Here is a 24,405-nt window from a genome sequence, read left to right on the forward strand (position 1 = left end):
ATGAGCAGGCAAATTTCCAATAACTCCTCCACTGAACATCGTCATGATATTGACTTTGCTGATGTTTGTTTACAAAGGCATTATTGGAGCTCAAGAGTAAGCCTAAAATGGCGAATGCTTGCAAGCTACTGATGTATGGAGGGCAGCTAGGTTAAGGCCAAGTCCCCATGGCCTTTTTGGCCAAGGTCAAATGTCAGTCGGATCGAGCCCAAGGTCAGGTGCAATACCTTTTCTTGTCAGCCTAGATCTTGTATGTCTCTCTTGTGGAGACCATGAATTGGAGTCAATTTTGATTGTTTTTTGGGGTAAGTAGGAGTGGAGACACACCTTATAAAATTCAGCCCATTGAGGTATTGGAAGAAGCAGATGCTGCAGTTTTGATATGCTTGCCAGAAACAGTCAGCACAGCTCCATACTGGTGCTCAAGAAGAGGCCTTGAGCTGCATTTATATTACTACTCTGCAGCCCTATTGAAAGCTCTGGTGATGTGGATCTGGGCTGAGATGGTGCCCAGACCAGAAAAATTCAGTGATTCATCCACTCGCAGTTCATCCCTGGATGCCCCAGAAGGCACATTGAAAGAAAGGTCGCTGCTATTGTGTCTTACCATAGTTCTGATTCGACTTCCTCCCATCTTTTATTGGGTCCTTTTAAACAATAACCATTCTGAGACCATCTCTAGATTCTTTTCATGTACCTGCAACTCTTGATCAAATGTTTTCAAGCTAACTCTGGCATGCTTTCTTTGAAGAATGCAATACTTCCCTTTTTAAATGTGGGGGTGTCCCAATGCCTTTAACCATGTGTAGCCTATCCTTAGTCGTATTATTGGAGAACAGAGGCAAATCAATTTAACAATTCAAATTAAAATTCACAGGGAAGAATTAACAATTAAAACAAATGGAATATTTACAACTTCTTGAAAATAATTATTCTTCTGTAATGCAAAGTCTGCTGATTACAACTAAACGGATGAATTGATTTTTCTTTTGAGTTCCTTTTTTCAGTACATTACTAAAATCATACTTTTCCACAAGTATTGGCAGCACTGAGACTTTCCAAATTACAAGGTCCTATATTTTGCATTCTGCCACCTGAACAATGCTTTTATTATTCCCACCATCTATAGGATATGCACAGGCCTCTTTTAATACTGCTTTTGCATTGTGCAAAGTAGTCTCGAAGAAACAGCAACTAGAAACTTGCAGGCTCCTTGTTACTTACCCCTTTTCTCACTATGCTCCCATCTAACCCCAGAGATCATAGAAGAATCATAGAATCCCCACAGTGCAGAAGGAAGCCATTTGGTCCTTCGAGCCTGCACCAACAACCATCCCACACAGGTCCCATCCCCGCAACCGCACGTATTTATTTTGTTAGTTCCCCCTGACACTAAAAGGCAATTTTAGCATGGCCAATGCACCTAACCTGCACATTTTGGAGGGTGGGAGAAAACCCACACAGACACGGTAAGAATATGAAGCCTCCACACAAACACCTGAGGCTGTAATTGAACCCAGGTCCCTGGCAATATGAGGCAGCAGTGCCAACCACAGTGCCACCCCAAATATCTTTGAAAAATTGGAAGTAGAATCATTCTATAGTGACAGCCCTGTCACACTACAGTATCAAGATAGAACATCTCCATGTTTTCTTTTGTTGGATGTTGCTCAATGTCAGGAACAGATGGTGGCTGGTGGAGGAAGCTGGCCAGTGTCGCTGGCAGGTGTTGAGTAATGGATCATGCGGCAGAGCTCAAGGCATCAATGGAATGCAACATGAAGGAGCCAGGGCCTTGCCTGGTCTGTTTGTGAAACACTAACACAGATTGCCCACTGTGCAAGCATTCTGTTCCCTCTCAATGGATTTCATGATGTATTGTGGCTACCCGGTTATTTTGCTGATGGTAACTGATTCTCTGTCTTTCTAACTCAACAGGAAACCCGCTGATCTGCAAAATCTGGCTCCGGGAACACATCCCCCATTCATAACCTTCAATGGAGAGGTGAAAACCGATGTCAATAAGATTGAGGAATTCCTTGAGGATATCCTGGCTCCACCCAGGTAAGTGGCTGGGAGAAGGGACGCAAGTTTCCCGGATATCCACAGGATGATGGCAATGTCAAACCAGATTCGTAGACATAGTGCTAAAAATGTAAAGTGATCTCCTAGCTCAAGCTGCACCATCACTAATTGCACCACGAGAAAACAAAACATGTTGATATGGGTTCAAAGCTTTCGTAATGCAAGCACAGTTTTTATAAATGAATAACAGGACAAGCTTTTGCAATGCCCCTTCCGAACCACTTTTACCAAATTGACCCGAAATGTTCTCGGAATCTGTAAAAGGTATGTTAATATTGACTACTCATAAAGGAAAGTATTTTTATACTCCTCTCCCAAAGCTAAATGAAGCTATGAGATGCAAGCCCCACTCCAGCACTTGAATATATGTGGTAGGCCGTCACTCCAATTCATTTTTGAGTTGGTGCAGCTCTGTTAAAATGCTGTCCCTCAGGTTAGATAATCAGTTGCCTGCTCTGTTAGGTAAGGTAGACAATAAAGATCCAACGTTACAGTAAAACAGCAAGTTATCCTGGCTCTGTTCAATATCTATCCCATAGACAGTACCATCACAGCAGAATGATTGGCCATTTATCACATTGCTGTCTGTTGGATCTTGCTGTCCAAAGTAGTTGTTGTATTTATCTGTTTAACTCGAGCCACTGCACTTCATGTCGTACATTGGATGTGAAATGCTTTGAGATGTTTTAAGAGATGTGACATGATGTAATTTAAATCCACATTTTTAATTAAAACTTGCATTCAAAAATAAGATCTCTGATGCTCCTTCTGTGCCTGTGCAATCCCCTTGGCCATACCTGAGAGCTCCATCCCAGATTCTCAACTATTCATCATCTACCTGCTTTCCCTGACTTTGTAGAGCCTGGTGATCAAGAATAGAACTGGAGCTAAGGTTCACAAACCCTGTCCACCATCTACAAGGCACAAGTCAGGAGTGTGATGAAATACTCCCCATTTGCCTGGAAGGGTGCAGCTCCAACAACATTCAAGAATCTTGACACCATCCAGGACAAAGCAGCCCACTTGTTTGGTACCACATCCACTCCCTCCACCACCCATGCTCAGTGGTAGCGGTGTGTCCTAAGTACAAGATGCATTTCAGCAATTCATCAGAGATCCTTTAAACAGTACCTTCCAAACCCGCAACCACGTCCATTTAGAAGGACAAGGGCTGCAGATACATGGGAACACTACCACCTGTAAGTTCCCCTCTAAGCCATTCACCATCCTGATGTGGAAATATTTCACCATTCCTTCACAGTTCCTGGGTCAAAATCCTGGAATTCCTTCCTTAACAGCATTGTGGGTCAACCCACAGCACATAGACTGCAGCAATTCAAGAAGGCAGCTCACAACCACCTTCTCAAGGGCAACTGGGGGTGGGCAATAAATGCTGGCCAGCCAGCAATGCCCATGTTCCAAGAATGAATTAAAAAAAACATATATTACAAACATACACCTTCTAACCCAATTGCCACAGTTTCAGTCTGTTCATGTTTATAACTTATTGTAAATCCATTACTAATTAAATGCCCCATTTGAAATGGCCACTACTGAAACACATGAACACTTATCCCATGGACAACATGTCCTGGAGTGGGACTTGAACTCAGAAACTTCAGCTCAGGTACAAGGGCCAAAATCTTCTGGAAGATTTTACTGCTGGCTAACGGGCCATGCGGAAGAGAGGGGAGGGGGAGTGGAGTAGGGGAAGGTGGTGTTGAAGTGGAGGGAGGCGGGTGGAATCCTATCCGAGATCTCTGCTAATTGAGCCACTCAAACAACACCCCTTCCGATTTTGAACTAACCTTTCCAATTGACAGGAGCACAAGTGAATCCAGAGTTAATGCTCGCCACCCGCAAACAATTAAACATACAATTAATATATAATTAATGTGACTCCACCAGTTTTCACATCTGCCACCTTAGCTTTAATTGGGAGTTATGGAACCTTTGCATACTGCTCACTTCCAAACTCCACTTCCTCACGCATCTGCTCTGATGCTGAAACTAATTTTTAAACCTTTGCATGAGTGCCCACCCCTGCAATTACCTGTCCTCCTCCGTTACTAAACTCTTGGCCTACACTTTCATTGTGGCACTGCTGCTTTACAACGCCAGGGGCCTGGGTTCAGTTCAGGCCTTGGGTGACTGCATGGAGTCTGCACCTTCTCCCCGTATGTTTGGCTGCTCCAGTTCTCTCATGCTGGACAAAGATGTGCCAGTTGGGTGAATTGGCCATGCTAAAAATTACCCCTTCATTTCCAAAAGATGCACAGGTTAGAATGATGGAAGAACTTGCTTGGCTAGAACCCAACCACTGGACTGAAAATATCATATTTATATTTTGTAGCGCAGTACTAATTTTATACCTGAGGGGGTCAATCTGACACTGTTTAAGTTGTGACTGCTTTTATGCAGATCATGTGATATCAGTACTTGTGACCCACTTAAAATTCTTCACCTTTACTCTAACTTTAAGCTGGTTTCTCAGTTCTCGATGAACTCTGGGAAACTCTGTTTCCAGGAAATACAATCTTAGCGTGATGAATGTTTTGCTTTCAGCAGTGAGGAGCATAGAAAGGTCAGATGTCATCATGATGATAGGAGAAATTTATCAGAAGGGAATCAGTTCTCCCCACTCCTGAGCTTTCAGTAGCATTACAGCGCAGAGACTGGGAGTTTCCCTGGTTATTTCAAAGCCTGAAGACTATTTACAACTATAAATGATGTGGAAATCTGATTTAGACTGAGTTCCGGTGGATAAAGACATGTTGGGGGCAATTCTCCAGTCTGCTGCACTGCTGGAGTAGTGTAGCGAGTCGGGACTCAGCAGCGGGAGCCGTGTTGTGGATTTTCCACTGGGCGTCACCCAGACTGAAATTTCCAGCGTAATTATATCCACGCTGGAAATCAGCGTGGGAGCTGATTACAATATGGAAATTGTGATTTCCCTTTTTGTTATTGGGCCTGGTACTGGCCAGCTAGCGTCTCCACCCCCGCAGTTAACACCACTCAAGGCTCAAAAAAGGGAGGTGCATATTGGCTGGATGTCCACAAACATTGAAGAATGGCAAAACGCAGTGGAGAGCGAGTTCTGTGTTATACAGATTCTGGACGAAGGCCATGGGAGATGATGTGGAAAATAGGAGAGCTGTCTTATATCTACAGGAGTCAGGAGGCTCTCCAGACATGTGATGAGAAGGCAGTGCGAGCTGATAGCCATGGTCAATGCGAGTGCCACAATTTTGCACCCGTGTTCACCATGAGTATAAGCAGCGATGTGTGGGCACAAAATATAATGTTACTCGGAAAACGACAATCTCGCTGGCGCGAACTAATTTTCCAACTCCCCCACCCCAACTCCCCACAGGGGTGTAACAAGGTTCCCGTCCTTCCTGGGGGGAGAAGGACATGCCTGGGCAGTGCCGTCCATCTGGGGGAGGAGAGGGGAGACAAACCTTAGTGGCATTATAGGATGATTACACGTGTCCCATATTTCCATTTGACAGACATGCTTAAAGGAATTGGTCAGCGATAGGGCTACCAAAACTTCACATGCAGATTCTGAACCTTGCCCCTTTTGACCTTCCCACAAGAGGTTTGGGATTGGTGAATTGGGTGTTTTGCACAGCTTTTGAAGTAACGCCTCTATGGAATTTTTAAAAACTGCCTAAAGTTGGATCGTGCAAATCATAGAACAGTTGCACTGTACCACTACATTCTACACTCTTTCCCCTCTCCCCTATGTACTGTATGCTTTGTCTGTATTGCATGTTCGAAACAATATTTTTCACTGCATACCGATGTACGAGACAATAAATCAAACGAAATCAGGTGGTCAATCGGCCTGTTGTGCCTGGGCTAGACCTCTGAATGAGCTGCTTGTTTCCATAACGCTGCAAAAATGTTCCCTTTTCAGATAACAATCCAGTTCCCTTTTGAAAACCTCAGTTGATCCTGCCTCCCCCATACTCTCAGGCAGTACGTTCCAGATCCTAACCACTCACTGTGTGAGAAAGTTGTTCCACCTCCCCCCCTCCCCCCCTCCCCCCCCCCCCTCGCCCATGTCACCATTGCTCCTTTTATCTTGAAGCTGTCTCCTCTGATTCTCAATCCTTCCACCAATAGGAACAGTTTCTCCATATTCTATTCTGTCCCGACCCCTCATGGTCAAGAAAAATTATTTCTGTAACATTTTTTTATTTAATTGTGCACAACTCTACAATACACGTAAGTATATTGCAGTACAATCCACAGTGGCACAGTGGTTAGCATTGCTGTCTCACAGCGCCCGGGACCTGGGTTCGATACCCGGCTTGGGTTACTGTCTGTGTGGAGTTTGTACATTCTCCCCGTTGCTGCATGGGTTTCCTCTGGGTGCTCCGGTTTCCTCCCACAGTCCAAAAGACGTACTGGTTAGATGCATTGGCCATGCTAAATTCTCCCTCGGTGTACCCGAACAGGCATTGGAGTGTGGCGACTAGAGGATTTTTGCAGTAACTTCATTGCAGTGTTAATGTAAGCCTACTTGTGACACTAATAAAAAAAAAAATTTGAAACTTTTGAACTTTCTGCCCAGTGGGTTTCAAGGTTAGTGCCTACAAATATACTGAAAATTAAATTCTCTTGTCATTTTTGCAATTTAAAAATGAACTCAATCACGGGTTGAGAAAAGATCATTTTAGAATAATTTTCATTTGCAAACTCTACTTTGAATATATAGGGACCCAGGTTGAATTCTTTAAAGTTTATTTATTATTGTCACAAGTAGGCTTGCATTAACACTGCAGTGAAACTACTGTGAAAATCCCCTCGCACAGCTTGTGGGTAAACATCCTTGAAAATGAGCACCCAGATCACACAACTGAAATAATAAGGTTGACTGAATGATATCCCTTCTTACATTCTTTGGCAGTTTTCCTGTGCTGATTTTCTTAGAGCCTCTATTCCTTCCCTATTGCAACAGTTCCTAATGAGACACAAGTGTTCCCAACTCGCTCTGATTGATTAGAGTAATTACATCTTCAGACAATCGTAGAAACAGTCACTGTAAAAACTGCCTATTTATTTTCCTGTCATCTTGCTGCATAGCAATTCATCTTCTGAATGTCTCTCCGACAGCTATGTCTTGCTGCAAGAAAGCTGTGTCTCTGTGTGACGCTGTGGTGAAATACTCCATTGCAGTTACTGCAGTCGATTTTCGTCTGGTTTCAAATTACTTCAGGGTTTTGTGCTCCTTGGGGTGAAACAAGGTTGTGCTGGAACACTGGCCATTGTTCTGTGGAAAGCGCAGTCACAGTATTGAGCCCAGGTTAAAAGCACTGCTGAACTCTTCCCACAACTGGCCTCAATTCCAACAACACCAAACCACTTCCCCAGCCTTAACTGCAACAGGATGAGATTTCTGAATGCTAAAATCTACGGCCTGTGAGTGAGACGGTACAGTTAGTGCCACGTTACAACCCATTTTATGCTGGATGACGGCTGCACCAGCGCATTTTAAATTTCACCGTTAACAGTGAAGGAAACCATAACCTCATTTTGTCCTGGGCTTGATTTGAACCTTGGTTCAGAGAACAAAAAAAAACAGTTTGGCACAGTTGGTGTTGCATATTTCCATTCACGTTGTCTGAAGTATTGATGTCCCTGATGTAATTTGACCCTCTAGATTGTGTTTTGAAAGTGGACATCCAATGTAAGATTTTTAAACATTTTGTTACCTTAATGCATCTGTAGTTTATGACAAAACAGCAGAGCTATTGAGTATAGGGTTCAATTCTGGCCTCAGATCACTGAGTTTGCACATTCTCCCCATATCTGTGTGGGTTTCCTCCTGGTGCTCTGGTTTCCACCCACAGACCAAAAATGTGCGGTGAAGGTTAGAGTCATGCTAAATTGATCCTAGTGTCTGGGGGATTAGCAGGGTAAATATGTGGGGTTGCAGTAATAGAGTCTGGGTGGGATTGTGGTTGGTGCAAATTCGCTGGGCTGAATGGCCCCCTTCTGTACTGTAGGGTTTCTGTAAGTCTCTTGGTCTGGTCACCAAACAGTTGCTGTAATTTGTGTGTGCTCTGTGTGCATTAATTACTTTGTTTGTGCACTGCAGCACATGAAATCTCAAATTATGTTCATCTTGATAGCATCAGCCAGCCAATCCAGCATCAAACAGCACAGTCTAGCCTTCAGAACAGATCTGAACATCTTTGCCGGGCAACCCCTGTTCTTGGGTTTTACACAGTAAGAAGTCTGACAACACCAGGTTTCAGTCCAACCGATTTATTTGATAGTAAACTCACAAGCTTTTGGGGTTTGTCCCTTCATCAGGTGAATGGGGAGTTCTGGCCTCAGACAGAGCATATAAAGCACAGACAGTTTACAGATTACTGATTAGAATGTGAATCTTTACACCTAACCTGCTATTCAAGTCTTAAAGGGGTTACGTTTGTAACCCCCATGACTTGCCTGGGTTTGCAATGGATGTGTATTGCCTGGAGACAATACACATCTCTTTAACCTGTGATCAGTGCTTCTTCCACTCCCGTCGGCCACTTTAAGACTTGAATAGCAGGTTAGGTGTAAAGATTTGCATTATAACCAGTAATCTGTAAACTGTGCTTTATATGCTCTGTCTGAGGCCAGAACTCTCCATTCACCTGACGAAGAGTTAAACCACGAAAGCTTGTGAGTTTACTATCAAATAAATTGGTTGGACTTAAACCTGGTGTTGTCAGACTTCTTACTGTGTTTACCCCAGTCCAACGTCGGCATCTCCACATCTTGGGTTTTACGCCAGGTTTGTAACTTCACTCTGACAATAGCCCCTCCAGTGTCTCAGCAACACTGAATAAAGAATAGCTAGAACACTGGAGCTTGGGTTTTCCAATTGACCTTACTTAATCCCAGCAGCAAATGATTTATTCTCAGGAGTTTGAAGAGGAGAAATTACAGTGATAAATCACAGTTGCATTTATAAAGGATCTTATCACGGTAAACATCTCAATGCAAGTTAAACTGGCTTCAGTATTTTTGAACTGAAGTGACTTGTCATGTTACTAAATCAAAGTAACATTGTTAATCTGAATGGGATTTTGGTGCTGCTGCTTGGGTTGGGGGTGTCGATCTTGATCAAAGTTAAAGCATACTAGCCAACGTGATTATGTGTGGTTCAAGTGTGATTAAGGGGAAAATACTTTACAAGGAACCATAATGGAGCCTTCAGATACTCCGTGGCTGTGATTCTCTCAAAACAAATTTTAAGCGCCCAGTGTGCAGTTCCCCCACCATTGCCGGCCCCTGATCACTGGCCTTCGCCACAACCCCCCCCATTGTTGGCCTTGTGAACACCCCCACCTCCTGGACCTCCCTGGGCCAGCCCCAATCTGATCCTGACCCCACTCCCAGACAGTCACAATCTCTCCCCAGTCCCTGATTTTAGCCAGATCTGAACACCACCCCCCCCCCACCCCAATGGCCAGCCCTGATTGCCGTCCTCTGCCACTCCAATCCCAGTGCAGAGTGGCAATGGGATGTCCCACCGATTGACTCAAAGGTACCCCCCCACCCCCCCAATTAGGAGTGCCCACTCTGGCCTTGGCACTGCCTGATGCCTGGTAGACATAGCCAGTATGCTCGTTCGATAGTGCTGGGGGCCAGGCTGGTACTGCCCAACGGGCACCACCCCTTACCCACAACCTCCCAAGGGAAGCACCAAAGGCCTCTCTTCCCTCCAGCTGGGATGGGCTGCTGGGGAGCAGGAGTAAATCCCGCTGAAGTGAACCATTACTGGTGGTGGCGGGAGATGCTAGCGAGCCTGGAGAATTCAGTCTGGGGCCATCTAATGAGAGGCAAATTGCTATTTCCATATTATAATGAGTTCTGAATCGATTTCCAGCGCAGAGCTGATTGTGCTGGAAATCTTTGTTGCAGAGTCTCGCAGGCCTTGACGGACAGTGCCACCCGGGCTGCTGCATTATCAGAGCAGTGCAGTGGGCTGGGAGAATTCGGACCACCCCCATGTTTACAGTTCTCTACATTAAAGCCCAATCAAAAACAAAACAAGCTTCATACTAGCTTGCCTAAATTTATTTTATTTTCGGCTTCCAGTATAAATAGCATATACAATAGCCAATTCGGGATTTTCACAAGAAATATTTATAAAACTCCCTGTGCTTGCGTGGGCCATGACATATTTGGGATATGACATATAAGGGATAAGGCAGCACTGTGGTACAATAGTTAGCACTGCTGCTTCACAGCACCAGGGGCTCGGATTTGATTCTGGCCTTGGGTCACTGTCCGTGTGATGTTTGCATGTTTTCCCTGTATCTGTGTGGCTTTCCTCTGGTGCTCTGGTTTCCTCCCACACTGTGGATTGGCCACACTAAGGGCCCAATTTTACCAAACGGAGGCTAAGGGCCGGATCTGGGCTTAAAACGATCCAGGTCCAGAATCCTCGTTCCAGCGTGCCCGTATGCTTTTTGCCGGCTCCGATCTAGTCTGCACTGAGAGGGGCTTAGCACTGCTGGGATGATTGGAGCTCTGAACTGCGCTTGCACAGTTAGGAAAAAAATCTGAAAGTGTGCCCGGCTGTGAAAGACAAACAGCAGAGAGAGCGGGGGTGGGGATGAGCTGCGACTGGACACCACCTCCCCCCTCCCCCCACCCCGGAAGCAGGCCCCCCCCCCCCCCCAGCAGAGCACACCCCCAACTGACTTTGATCTCTGCTCTCCCTCCACCATCCTTCTGACCTGCAGTTGTTGGAGAGCCTGCAGCACATTCCTGGCCTCTTGCTGGTGTCTGCTGGGGGAGGGGGGTGCGGGCTCAGATGGATCTCTGGTTGGCGAGGGGGGGGGAGGGGTGGGGCGTGGTTGGTGGTGGAGATTCTCCCAAGTCCATCCCCCCCCGCCAAACCACCACCACCACCACCCCCTGGGGTTGTGGGGGGGTTGCCTCCCAGGGGTGTCCGATATGGTGTTGGGCAGGGGGGAGGGGGCGGTGGTCTGCAAAGGATGTTTGAGTAGAATGGGCTTTGGAGCTTCCCCTGCAAAATAGGAATCTGCTTCAGGTTTTTATTCTGAAGGTTGACAACAGCACAGATCCAAAGATGGTAAAGTGGGCACGTGGTTCGTTAAGTCGATTTAGATGCATGCTAACACATTTAAATTGTCGGGCCACCCGATTCGCGCCCAAATCAGGTGTCAGTAAAGGCGCAATCTGCGCGGATTTGGGTGCAGTTCACGTTACAGGCCCAACGCCTGAATTTGCTGTGATTTTGCACCTGAAAATGGGTGCGAAGTTTTGGTAAAATTGGGCCCTAAATTGCCCCTTAGTGTCCAAAGGTGTGCTGGTTAGGTGGATTAGCTGTGGTAAATGCACAAGATTATGGGCTGGTGGGCCTGGTTAAGATGATGTTTTTCAGAAAGTCGGTGCAGGCTTGAAGGGCCAAATGGCGGCCACCTGCACTGTAGGGATTCTATGGTTCTAATCTATCAGTATTTAGTTACCTTATTATAGAATTATAGAATCCTACAGTGCAGAAAGAGGCCATTCATCTCATCGAGTCTGCACCAATCATAATCTCACTCAGGCCCTATCTCCATAACCTCATGCATTTACCCTAACTAGTCTCCTTGAACCTTAGCATTTATAAGGTGATTGCTTAGTGTTTATCAATCATGCATTGAATTGTTCTTGGGTATATAGCAAATTACTTTGGTTGTTATCTTGATAGATAGGTGTTTATCTTGAATATTGGCTTTCTCCAGTCACACTTCACTGGTGCTGAGTAGGAAAAACTCATTGTATTATAGTTTCCATGTATGGTAAGTAAATCTTGCACTACATGATGTTACAGCGACCCAGCTTCTATTTTCAGTAGTTTACATTTCAATCGTAAGTTATTCTAAAAGTTCCCATTTGAATTCTAATGAGCTTCTCTGAGGAGCAAGTTACGCTTTTGCGCAGCTTAATTAATGTTGACTGGCATTGTTTTAATTAGCTTCCAAAGGGAGTTGGGGTAAGTCCCTGGCTTGGCTCTCTGCAGTGGTTTAAACAGGATGTGGATATGCTGGCGTTGGACTAGGGTAAACACAGTAAAAAGTCTACTATCAAATAAATCAGTTGGACTAAAACCTGGTGTTGTCAGACTTTTTACGTGGTTTAAGCAGGACAGCAAATGTTCACTGTGGAAGCACAGACTACAAAAAAGGAAAGTCCCAGGTTCAATTCTTGTGTTCTGCTTAGTTTTTTTAAATATTAACGCTGTCTGGGGCAATGAGACGGAGCCTGTCTATAGTAAACTGGACAATTTGTTAATGGGCAAATCAACAGAACCAGGAGATAGTAATGTCTTCTTTGACTGGCTTACAGCCAGTTTATGCCATTAAGGGGTAAGAATTCCACTTGTCCCAAAAAATCAGCTATGGATGACTAAACAGGTAAGCGCCAACATGAAATTAAAAGAAGCGGCAATACAAAAGTGCCAAAAGTAACCAAGATCCTGACAAGTGACAAAGATTCAAACAACAGAATAGGATGACAAAACAGGAAGAATTGTAAAAGGAGTGTGAAAAATAACTTGAAAGGGATGTCAAAATCAAACCAGTTTTTTAAAAATTAGGCAAAGCTAATAACTGTGATAATGTTAATGAAAGACGGACAAATTAATTATTCCCATGAAATTGAATATTGAATCAGGGACAGGGACTTGGCAACATAACAAAATAATGACACTGCTGACAAATTCCGATTCCAGAGTTTTGAAGGAAGTAGCTGCGAGCTTTGCTGAGACTCCAATTAAAATCTTCCAAAGTTCTCTCGAGTTGGGAACCGCTCCTTTAAATTGGAAAATTGTGCTTTCTCTATTCAAAAAAGGTACAGAGAGGAAAAGTAGGGAATGATAGAGTATTTGGGCAAACATTGGTTGCCAGGATATGATTAAAGTTTATAACTAAGGATGGCTTTGAAATCAGGAATTTGTAAAGGTATACTGACCAACCTACATGTAGGTTCTGAAGAGGTGACTGAAGTAATAGACAGGAGAATGGTTATGGGCATGACTTCTTATGGATTTCCAGAAGACCTTTGATTTAGTAGCTGTTAGCTTAGGTTGAAGTTCACAGAATTGAAGGCAAGTTATTGACTAGGTTGGGAAATAGGCCAAATGGAAGGAGATATAAGCTGGAAATCTCTGGCTGTCCATTCCAGCAGGATCCTCTGGTCCCATTGATGGCACACCTCCTGTTGTGGGTTTCCCATTGACAGTAGTGGGACTAGCGACCCCACCGCTGGCAAATGGTACGCTGCTTCCCACTGTGAGAAATGTGCTGCAGGGAGGCCAGAGAATTCCACACTCTCATCTCCCCAGAGAGTAGGGATGGCTTGGTGACACACTGGTTAGCACTGCTGCCTGACAGCGCCAGGGACCCGGGCACAATTTCAACCTTGGATGACTGTCTATGTGGAGTTGACACGTTCTCCCCATGTCTGTGGGTTTCCTCCGGGTGCTCCAGTTTTCTCCCACAGTCCAAAGATGTACAGGTTAGGTGGATTGGTCATACTAAATTGCCCCTTAGCGTCAGGGAGATTAGCAGGGTAAATAAATCGGGTTACAGGGATAGGGCCTTGGTGGTATTATTGCCAGTTCAGGCTTGATGGGCTGAATGACCTATTTCTGTACTGTAGGGACTTTATGATTCTGCAATGGGCAGGTACTTTAATTGGCAGGATGTCACTAGTGGCAACCTGCAAGACTTTGTACTGGGGCTTCAACTAGCAAATGTAACACATTTATTGAAAAAAGGAGGGAAATGGAAAGCAGGAAACTATAGGTCAGTTAGCCTAATGTGTATGTCATGGGGGAATTGCTGAAATCTGTTATTAAGGAGGGTATAGCAGGATACTTAGAAAACTCAATAGGATCAGGCACAGTCAACATGGATTTGTGAAAGGGAAATCATGTTTAACTAATTCATTAGAGTATTTTGAGGAAGCAACAGCCAAGGTGGATAAAGGGGAACCTTTAGATGTGGTGTACTTGGATTCCCAAAAGATATTTATTGGATAGGGTGCATATCAAAAGTTATTACACAAGATGAGAGCATGGATAAAGAATTGGTTGGCTAACAAGAAACAGAGAGCAGGGATAAATGGGTCTTTTGTTTCTAGTTGACAAGCTATAACTAGTGGAGTACACAGGGATCAGTGTTGGGGCTTCAACTATTTGCAATCTACATCAATGAGGACCAAATGTGTGGTAGCTAAATTCTCCAATTACACCAAATTTAGGAAAGTTATTTGTCAAGAGGAGGGAGAGAATCTGCTAAATGGTATAGATAGATTAAGTGAGTGGGCAAAAATCTGGCAGATGGAGTATAATGTGGGAAAATGTGAACTTTACCATTTTGACAAGAAGAACAGAAAAGCAGTATTTTTTAAGTGGTGAGAGATTGCAGAGTTTGGCAGTACTAAGGGATCTGGCTGTCTGGCTACATGAATCACAAACCATTAGTAAGCAGGTACAGTAAGTGATTAGATAGGCAAATGGAAGGTTAGGATTATTCAAGGTGAATGGAATCTAAAAATAGGGAAGTTTTACTGAGGGCCTTAGTGAGACTTTATCTGGAGCAGTCTCCAGTGTTGAGCTCCTTTATTTGAAAAATGATATAATTGTGTTAGAAGCAGGGCAGAGGATGTTGCCTTCTCTGGGCTGAAGGTGTTGACTTATGAAGAAAGATTGAATAGATTGGGCCTATACCTTTTGGAGTCTAGAGAATGAGGGGCCTTGATAGATTGGTACTAGAAGGATGGCCCCTCTTGAGGGGGAGACTTGAACTAGAGGACATCATTTAAGAATAAGAAAGCGATGAGTTTTTTTTTCTCTCAAAGGGCCATTAGTCTGTGGAATTCTCTTCTCCAGAAAACAGTGGAGACAGGGTCAATAGATTTATTCAAGACTGAGTTAGATAATTTTATGACAGACAAGAGTCAAGGGTTATGGGGAACAGGCAGGAAGGTGGAGGTGAGACCACGGCCATATCGGCCGTGATCTTATCAAATGGTAGAGCAAGCCTGAAGGACCAGACAGTCTGCTCCTGTGTTCTTCTGCTCCACCGTATTTATCATTGACTTAGATGATGGGATAGAAAGCCACATATCCAAATTCATCAATGATGCAGAAATAGGTGGCATTGCTTACAATGTAGATGACAGCAAAAGATTACAAAGGGATGCATGAGATTATGTGAATGGATAAAACTGTGTCAGATGGATTTCAATGTAGAAAAACATTAGATATTTTAAGTACTTTGTACCTAAAAACAGATTTTTAAAAAATTACTTCCCATATATTGAAAAGCTAGAAACAGTGAAGGTCCAAAAAGACTTGAAGATCCAGACACAGAACACTAAATTAGGTATGCAAAATAATCAAAAAGGCTAAAGGATTCTCCGTTTTTTGTCACATTCCTTCTTTTTGTCTCTCTCTCAGTAAGGTGGCGCAGTGGTTAGCATTGCTGCCTCAGTGCCAGGGATCCTGGTTCAATTCTAGCCTTTGGTGACTGAGTGGAGTTTGCACATTCTCCCCATGTCTGTGTGGGTTTCCTCTCTCAGTCCAAAGATGTGCAGGTTAGGTGGATTGGCCATGCTAAATTGCCCCTTCGTGTCCCAAGATGTGTAGGTTAGACGGATTAGCCATGTGAAATGTGTGGGGGTTACGGGATAGGGTGGGAGAGAGCGACTTGGCCAGATACTTTTTCAGAGAGTTGGTACGGGCTTGATGGGCCAAATGCCTTCTCCTGCATTGTACGGGATTCTATTCTCCCTAATAGCTGAAAGTCTTTTTGTCAATTTTATAAATGATTCTTCTGGTGTGAAGAGGAGATTTTATCAGCACTCCTACTCATTTTTACTTTTTTTCCCCTTTGCTGTTCCTAGTAATTGATCACTCTTTGTGTTTTTCTTTCTAATCCATCCCTTTATGGCTCTCCTTTTTCTTTTTGCATTCTCTCCTTTATTTGCCATGTTTCTTTTCTTCCAGCTTTAAGTTTCTGCAGCTTTTTGTGATCCTGTAATGGTCTCTGGACTGTCCTAACTCTGGGCATTACCCCAGTGTTCCTTAACAGCTGTTTTTTTTGTCATGATGTGGGTATGCCGGCGTTGGACTGGCGTAAACACAGTAAAAAGTCTGACAACACCAGGTTTTAGTCCAACCTATTTATTTGATAATATACTCGCAAGCTTTCGGGTTAGCCCCTTTGTCAGGTGAATGGAGAGTTCTGGCCTCAGACAGAGCATATAAAGCACAGACAGTTTAGAGATTACTGATTAGAATGCGAATCCTTACACCTAACCTGCTGTTCAAGACCTGAAGTGGCTGATAATGTGAGTGGAAGGAGCACTGATCACAGTTTAAAGAGATGTATATTGTCTCCAGACAGTACAGTAAGTGAGGTTTTGCAAACCCAGGCAAGTCACGGGGGTTACAGATAGTGCGACATGAACCCAAGATCCCTGTTGAGACCGTCCTCATGTGTGCGGAACTTGGCTATCAGTCTCTGTTCAGCGACTCTGCGCTGTCGTGTGTCGTGAAGGCCGCCTTGGAGAATGCTTACCCGAAGGTCAGAGGCTGAATGCCCGTGACCACTGAAGTGTTCGCCAACAGGAAGGGAACAGTCTTGCCTGGTGACTGTCGAGTTTTTTTGTCCACAGTGATCTTTGGCAACTCTACCCGATGGTTGTAGATAACACACGTACTCCTCCATTCTCCAGACCCATAAACAGCTGGAAGAAGTTATTCTTCCTGTGTTCTGGGCCTCTGAAGGACTAATTCATGCATATTTGCCATTTGACACTAACAACCTTTCATTCTTGAAGCCCCTGTAATCACAGGATTTAAAGCTAAGTGAGATTGGAACAACACAACACATTCTCTTAACTTTTTTGTTTGAAGTAAGCAATTGGACAGAGGTGGAAATCAAACATCTAAAATTCCCACATCATTAGTTATGGCAGATTTAGTTCACGGTTCTTTGCAAAATCAGGAAAAAAAATCCCCCCCCCCCCCCCCCCACCACTCCTTCAGCCAAATTCAACAGCATTTTGATGACTTGAATGAGATTTAACTTGTGGCACTTATCATTCTGGCATCAGTTAAGTGTTGCATTTTGAGTTTTGGGAGTACACTGGAATTCTACTGCACCCACCCCCACTATGGAATTGGAGCAAACGAGGGGCGGACAACAGAAATGCCTGTTGACCTCATCAAGGAATTTTTGGTCTCACTCAAGCGAGGCTGTGATTCAGTTTGCATACAAGGAATGGAACCAGAGCTGAGTATGGACTGCAGAGAATTCACACACGATTCATAGCTTTCTTTGTTGATGAGTAGAGTGGTGCTGGATGGTCCTCCATTTGACAACCTTTACTTAACACTTGTGCAAATTAAAATCCTAAACTGAGGTTTCCTGTTGTACACAACGATGACAGAACCAGTTGAAAGGAATAACAACATGCTTTCGGATGGCACGGTGACACAGTGGTTAGCACCGCTGTCTCTCAGCTCCAGGAACCTTGCTTCGATTCCTGGCTTGGGTCACTGTCCTTGTGGAGTTTGCACATTGTCCCTGTTCCTGTGTGGGTTTCCTCTGGGTACTCAGGTTTCCGCCCACAGTCCAAATATGTGCAGGTTAGGTGCATTGGCCATGCTAAGTTGTTCGCTAGTGTCCTAGGATGTGTAGGTTAGAGGGATTAGCAGCATAAATATATGGAATTATGGGGATAGGAGTTGAGTGGGATTGTGGTCAGTGCAGACTCAGTGGGCCAAATAGCCGCCTCCTGCACTGTATGGATTCTATGATTATGGCATTGTTTATGCAATGTATTTTTGTCATATAATGGTTAACTTTGACTTCATGGCCTGGATATTTCGCTTGCCAAGTGTGGCATTCCATAGGCCCAAAAGTGGGTGCAAAATCTGCTTCCAGCTACAATTGGCCCCGGAATGATACTTCACGCTGGTTGTCTAATTGTCAAGCACCTATCATGAAACGCACGCTGCAGTCCATACTCAGCTCAGGTTCCATTCCTTGCATGCAAACTGAATCACGGCCTTGCTTGAGCGAGACCAAAAATTCCTTGACGAGGTCAACAGGCATTTCCGTTGTCCACCCCTCACCCGCTCCAATTCCATAGGGAGGGCGGGTACAGTAGAATTCCAGTGTACTCCCAAAACTCAGAAAACGTAACACTTAACCGATGCCAGAATGATAACTGCCACAAGTTAAATTTCATTCAAGTCATCAAAATGCTGTTGAATTTGGCTGAGGGAGTTTGGGGTGGGCGGGCTGGTATTATTTTTTTCTGATTTTTGCAAAGAACCGTGAACTGAATCTGCCATGACTAACGATGTGGGAATTTTAGATGTTTGATTTTCATCTCCAGGCTGGCGTCTCCAATGTGCTCCCTTCGTGGACAACCACAGCGGAACTGCACGCCTATGTAAATTAAGAACACAAGAACATAAGAAATAGGAGCAGGAGTAGGCCATCTAGCCCTTCGAGCCTGCCCTGCCATTCAATAAGATCATGGCTGATCTGAAGTGGACCAGTTCCACATTCCCACCCTCTCCCCATAATCCTTAATTCCCTTGTCTATCAGAAACCTATCTACCCGTGACTTAAATATATTCAGCAAGGTAGCCTCCACGACTTCAATGGGCAGAGAATTCCAGTATTCACCACCCTTCGAGTGAAGAAGTTCCTCCTCAACTTCGATCTAAACTGGCCCCCACCCCCCTTATCTTGAGGCTGTGCCGTCTAGCCCTGCTATCCTTTCTAAGCAGGAAGAATCTCTCTACCTCTTCCCTATCTATCCCCTTCATTATCTTATACGTCTCTATAAGATCCCCCCTCAGCCTTCTAAACTCCGAGTACAGACCCAGTCTATTCAATCTCTCCTCGTAGGCTAACCCCCTCATCTCGGGTATCAGCCTAGTGAACCTTCTCTGCACTCCCTCTAAGGCCAATATATTCTTCCGCAAGTGCGGTGACAGGTTAACATCTCCTCAAAAGGACAGCACCTCCAACAGTGCAGCACTCCCTTCAGGTTGACACTGCAGTGTTAGTCTTCACATTTGCACTCAAAGAAGGAGGACGAAGGGAGAGTGGTGGCTGTGGTTTATATGGACTTCAGCAACGCGGTCAATAAGGTCCCCCATGCAAGACTTCTTGAGGAAGTGAAAAGGCATGGGATCCAAAGGGCTGTTGCCTTGTGGATCCAGAACTGGCTTGCCTGCAAAAGGCAGAGAGTGGTTGTGGAGGGGTCTTTTTCTGCATGGAGTTTGGTCACCAGTGGAGTGCCCCAGGGATCTGTTCTGGGACCCTTGCTGTTTGTAATTTTTATAAATGACCTGGATGAGGAAGCAGAGGGATGGGTTGGTAAGTTTGCCGACGACACGAAGGTTGGTGGTATTGTGGATAATCTGGAGGGATGTCAGAGTTGCAGCGAGACATAGATAGGATGCAAGACTGGGCAGAGAAGTGGCAGATGGACTTCAACATGGATAAATGTGTAGTGGTCCATTTTGGCAGGACCAATGGGATGAAGGAGTACAATATCAAGGATAGGACTCTTATCAGTGTAGAGGATCAGAAGGATCTTGGGGTCCGGGTCCATAGGACTCTTAAATCGGCCTCGCAAGTGGAGGATGTGGTCAAGAAGGTGTATGGTGTACCAGCCTTCGTTAATCGAGGGACTGAGTTTAGGAGTCGGGAGGTAATGCTGCAACTTTATAAGACCCTTGTCACATCCCACGTGGCGTACTGTGCGCAGTTCTGGTCGCCTCACTACAAGAAGGATGTGGAAGCTATTGAAAGGGTGCAGAGGAGATTTACAAGGATGCTGCCTGGGATTGGGTGGCATGCCTTATGAGGATAGGTTGAGGGAGCTCGGTCTTTTCTCCCTGGAGAGACGAAGGATGAGAGGTGACCTGATAGAGGTTTATAAGAAGTTGAGAGTATAGATAGGGTGGATTCTCAGAGGCTATTTCCCAGGACTGAAATGGTTGCTACGAGAGGACACAGGTTTAAGATGCTGGGGATTAAGTACAGAGGAGATGTCAGGGGTAAGTTTTTCACTCAGAGGGTGGTGGGTGATGGAATGGCTGCCGTCGGTGGTGGTGGAGGCAAATTCATTGGGGACTTTTAAGAGACTTCTGGATGAGTACATGGGATTTAATGGGATTGAGGGTTATAGATAGACCTAGTAGGTAGGGATGTGATCAGCGCAACTTGTGGGCCGAAGGGCCTGTTTGTGCTGTAGTGTTCTATGTCTATCTAAGTCCTGGATGGGACCTGAACCCAGAACCTTCTGACACTGAGGTGAGTGTGCCACCATCTAAACCATGGTTATAATTTGAATTTTTTGATGTTATCAACTTGTGCAAAAAAACAACCTTGAGCAGACTGCTTTGTTAGTTTGTGCTATGAGAAGGCAGGAAGAATACTGCAAATCCCTCACCAACACTCAGACCAAATCACCTGCTTCTGTCTCAAGGAACAGCTCCTCATCATTCAACTTCCCCAACCTTCTGCACAAGTTTAGATCCTTCGGTTCAGTTTTTCTTTGCAGCTTTGTTTTTTTTCTCTTGTTTCTCTTTCTTTTCGCTTTGGGGCAGTCACTGCTCAGAATCCTGACAGTCACACCTCTGTGAGGCACATCTTCAGTTTGTCCTTTGTTATCGGACCAGGAAACCTTTTGTCACTTTGTCATTCTGCCTTCCAATCTATCACAGATCTTTCCTTTTGTCTTTTTCCCCACAGAATCACCAAGTTAATGGCACAAAAAGAGGCCACTTGACCCACCGTGTCTGCACTGATTGAAAAACTAGCCATCCGCCCTATTCCCACTTTCCAACATTTCCCTGCAGGTTCCAGGACTCCAGGTGAAGATCCAGACGGCTTTTCAATGAGTTGAGGCTTTCCACCTCTACTACCCTTTATGGCAGTGAGTTCCCAACCCCCACAACCCTCTGGGTGAAAAAATATTTCCATCAATCACTTTAAATTTATGCCCCCCACACCTCCACTGAGTCACTGAATTCTCTGCTGAAGTAAATAGTCCTTTCCCAGTCACTCTATCCAGGCCCCTCCCAAGGTTCTGCATCTCAATTAAATCTCCTCTTTTTCTCACTCTCCCCCCTTGGCTCGCTATGGCTCCTGCTCCATTCAAGACCGCAAGAAACTATGAAGTGTCGTGAACAAAGTCCAGTCCATCACTCAAACCCATTGACGCTATCTACACTTACAACTGCCTGGGAAAAGCAGCCAGCAGAATTAAGGACCCCAACACCCCGGGCATATGGAAAATCTATGCATAAAAGCATCTAAGCAGCATGATCATATATGTAAATCTCAGTCCCCAAACACCTTTATGAATTTTATTTCCGCCCTAATAGTTTATCCTGCCCTGCTACTCAAACATGTAGGCCGGTTGCCAACCGTTAAGGCAGGTGGTTACGCTGACTGTAAAATTGCAGTCAATTTCTCCTTAGTGGGCTGCGTTGTGGGCTCGATTGACGGTGGGCAAGCTTCTGAGTGCTCCTGTGTGTGCCTGTCAACCGGGATGTCGTGCCAGTGCGCAATAATGTCGGGGCATGCACCCGCCGTCTTCTCGTGTGGCTTCGCGCTTCTCGGTCAGGGGTGTATGTAAAATTCTGGCCCGTGATCAAGTTGTTTCATTTGCGTAGCCTGGTTGTAGATGGGGTTTTGGGGATTGTCGTTTGCAGCTCAAGCGTGTCATTACTTACACATTTGGAGGGTAGGAGGATTCTCTCACCCCACCTGCCATGGGAATCGTAGCGGGGTTGGGGAGGGGGTGGACCGCACAAAGATCCATTGACCCCGAGTGGGATTCTCCGGTTTCTGGGTGAGTGCGGCCGGAAAATCCCACCCTTGGACTTTGACACGAGGTTGGAGATTCTCCTTCAGACTTTCTCAGTTACATGGACTGGCGTCACTGTTATGTCAGCATCATGTATGCTTCTGATGTTAAGCCTTTACATCTCCTCCCATGCCTTCATCCCTATTATGTTTATAGCCTCCTGCACATATCAGGCTCATAACTTTGGTGTGGCTATGGACAATGTGTGGTCTATTCCATAAGTTTGCTTTCCCATTGTAATACCTCAATAAGCCAACTGGAAAAGGAACAAATTAAGAGTTAAATAACAACTCTGTAGTGCATTTGCACAAGTCCCGACCAGGACAGCACATCGTTGGAACTGCTCAGGGATACACTTTAACAAGGGCTGGGGAGACAAGTCCACCTGGATAGGCTCATTACCACGGAACCTCGCATTCCACAAATCCCACTGGGAGATTAATCAAGGATTCCCCATATAAGTCCTGAGGGTTATCTCTCACATCCATAATTTATATTCCTTCATTTATTAAACATTTATTAAAGCACCTTTACTAAAGTAAAAATCCTCAAGTGTTTGCAAAATATTTGAAAAAGGTAAAACAAATGTTAAAACCTCAAAATGAAAGGTGGCTATTTTGTTCTTCAGATTGGCATTCTTTATAAATTAGCATAATTATATTATGCATCTTCTGCCAGTTAAAATATAATTTATTGAATGGCATTTGTATAATCAAGTAAGCAGTTTTTTTTGTCATGGCAAACATTGAAATACTAGTCACATGCTTTTAAAGAAATGGTAAAGGAAGTAATTAATTGTTCAAAAAATATAAATATAGAAGGAAAAAGAAATGAAAAGAGATTAATGATAAGTAGCTAAGTGTTTTGGTGTTGTGTAGCATCCCACGTAACATAATCTGCTCCTGAACAATACAGTTTTGAAAACTACATCTTGGGGAAGTAAAAATGCGTAATCCTGAGCAGACTTGAGTGACAATAAATAAGCTAGCCTAACAGTTATACAGTATTAGTTAACAACCAACTTTTCCTGTATTTCCCAATTTCTTGTGAAATTAGATCATTTGTAGTATAAAACGGTCACTCCCAGTGAAAAAGAGCAATGGTGTGTCTGTGTGTCTGTGTATACACAGACTCAAAATACTATCACGGGAGCATTTCGAAAGATTTTTAAGTCGCTGTGAAGGACTGACTTACATCTGAGCTTAATCCTTCCAAGAGTTGTGTTTTTTTTTGGAACTAAAGAAAGAAGCCTTATACTAATAGGTCAGAGGTGAAAGAATAATGGCTACTATTGATCCACAGGCTAACCTGAAGAGTTTCAAGAGGTGAGCAGAGTCCATACGAAATGTCTGTTTCAGTGCCTTTGTAACTGCTCAGTTGTAATATCTTTTGACTGTCTCCAAATCACAGAACTCAGTATTTTCTTTTATTAGGTGAGAAGGGTACAGAAGGAACCCAACCCTCAAGGCCCCTGCTTCTTGAGGCCTTCATTTTTATTCATTCGTGGCACTTGGAGGTCAAATTGCCTGGAGACTGCCAAAATCGGATCAGCACTTGCCACTGTAAATTGTTTGGATTGTATGTTCTCAATTGGCCCTTTGTGAACTAGAGTCTCCACAGGGATAGCTTTCATACCATTGCAAAAAGCACGCAGACTATAACACCAGAATTAACTGACGGTGGGTTTGTTACTCATAAATTTTCACAGCAGGAGCCCCCATCGCTCTTGGTTGCCACAACTTTGCCGCACCACCCACCATGTCTCACATACGCCCATAGTCCTGCCATTCATTAAAAACAAACTCCAGAATAAATTGCTAGTATGTTTTTGGAACATCTGTATGTTCGTTGTCAAAAATAAATGTCATTTACCCAATAGGGGTTTAACAGTGCATGAACTTTGTTAGGTCTGTGGTGAATTAGTACTTGGTTTTGTGCTCCTCTGAAGTTTCAAACCTGACAGGATTTTCTGTCTATTGCGTGCACCTTCCAGATGCACAATCATGTCCATGTAGGAGGACAAGGGCAGCAGGTACATGGGAACACCACCACCTGCAAGTTCCCCTCCAAGCCACTCACCATCCTGACTTGGAAATTTATCTCTGTTCCTTTGCGGTCACTGGGTCAAAATCCTGGAATTCCCTCCCTAATGGCATTGTGGGACAACCCACAGCATTGTTCCCTTTCCAGCTGATTTATTGAGTTATTATAATGTGTAAAAAAAACTTATGGAATAGATTACACGATGTCCATAGCCACACTGAGGCCACTAGTCTGATATGTATGGGAGGCTACAAACATAATAGGGATAAAGGCAAGGGGGGTGCAGAGGGAGGAGGAACTGCACCAATTCAGGAAGGCAATTCACCAACACCTTCTCAA

At 44.4% G+C, this 24,405-nt stretch overlaps 1 protein-coding gene across 1 annotated transcript in view; it reads left to right on the forward strand.

Annotated features, from left to right (window-relative positions):
- Window positions 1–24,405, forward strand: part of clic4 (chloride intracellular channel 4) — a 133,796-nt gene that overhangs the window by 83,266 nt on the left and 26,125 nt on the right. Inside the window, exon 3 of the mRNA XM_080211739.1 lies at window positions 1,939–2,064. Coding sequence (XP_080067865.1) covers window positions 1,939–2,064 — 126 coding nt within the window. The remainder of the gene's footprint in view (window positions 1–1,938; window positions 2,065–24,405) is intronic.

Source organism: Carcharhinus amblyrhynchos, chromosome 24, assembly GCF_965287045.1.
Source record: "Carcharhinus amblyrhynchos chromosome 24, sCarAmb.v2.hapA, whole genome shotgun sequence".
NCBI lineage: Eukaryota > Metazoa > Chordata > Chondrichthyes > Carcharhiniformes > Carcharhinidae > Carcharhinus > Carcharhinus amblyrhynchos.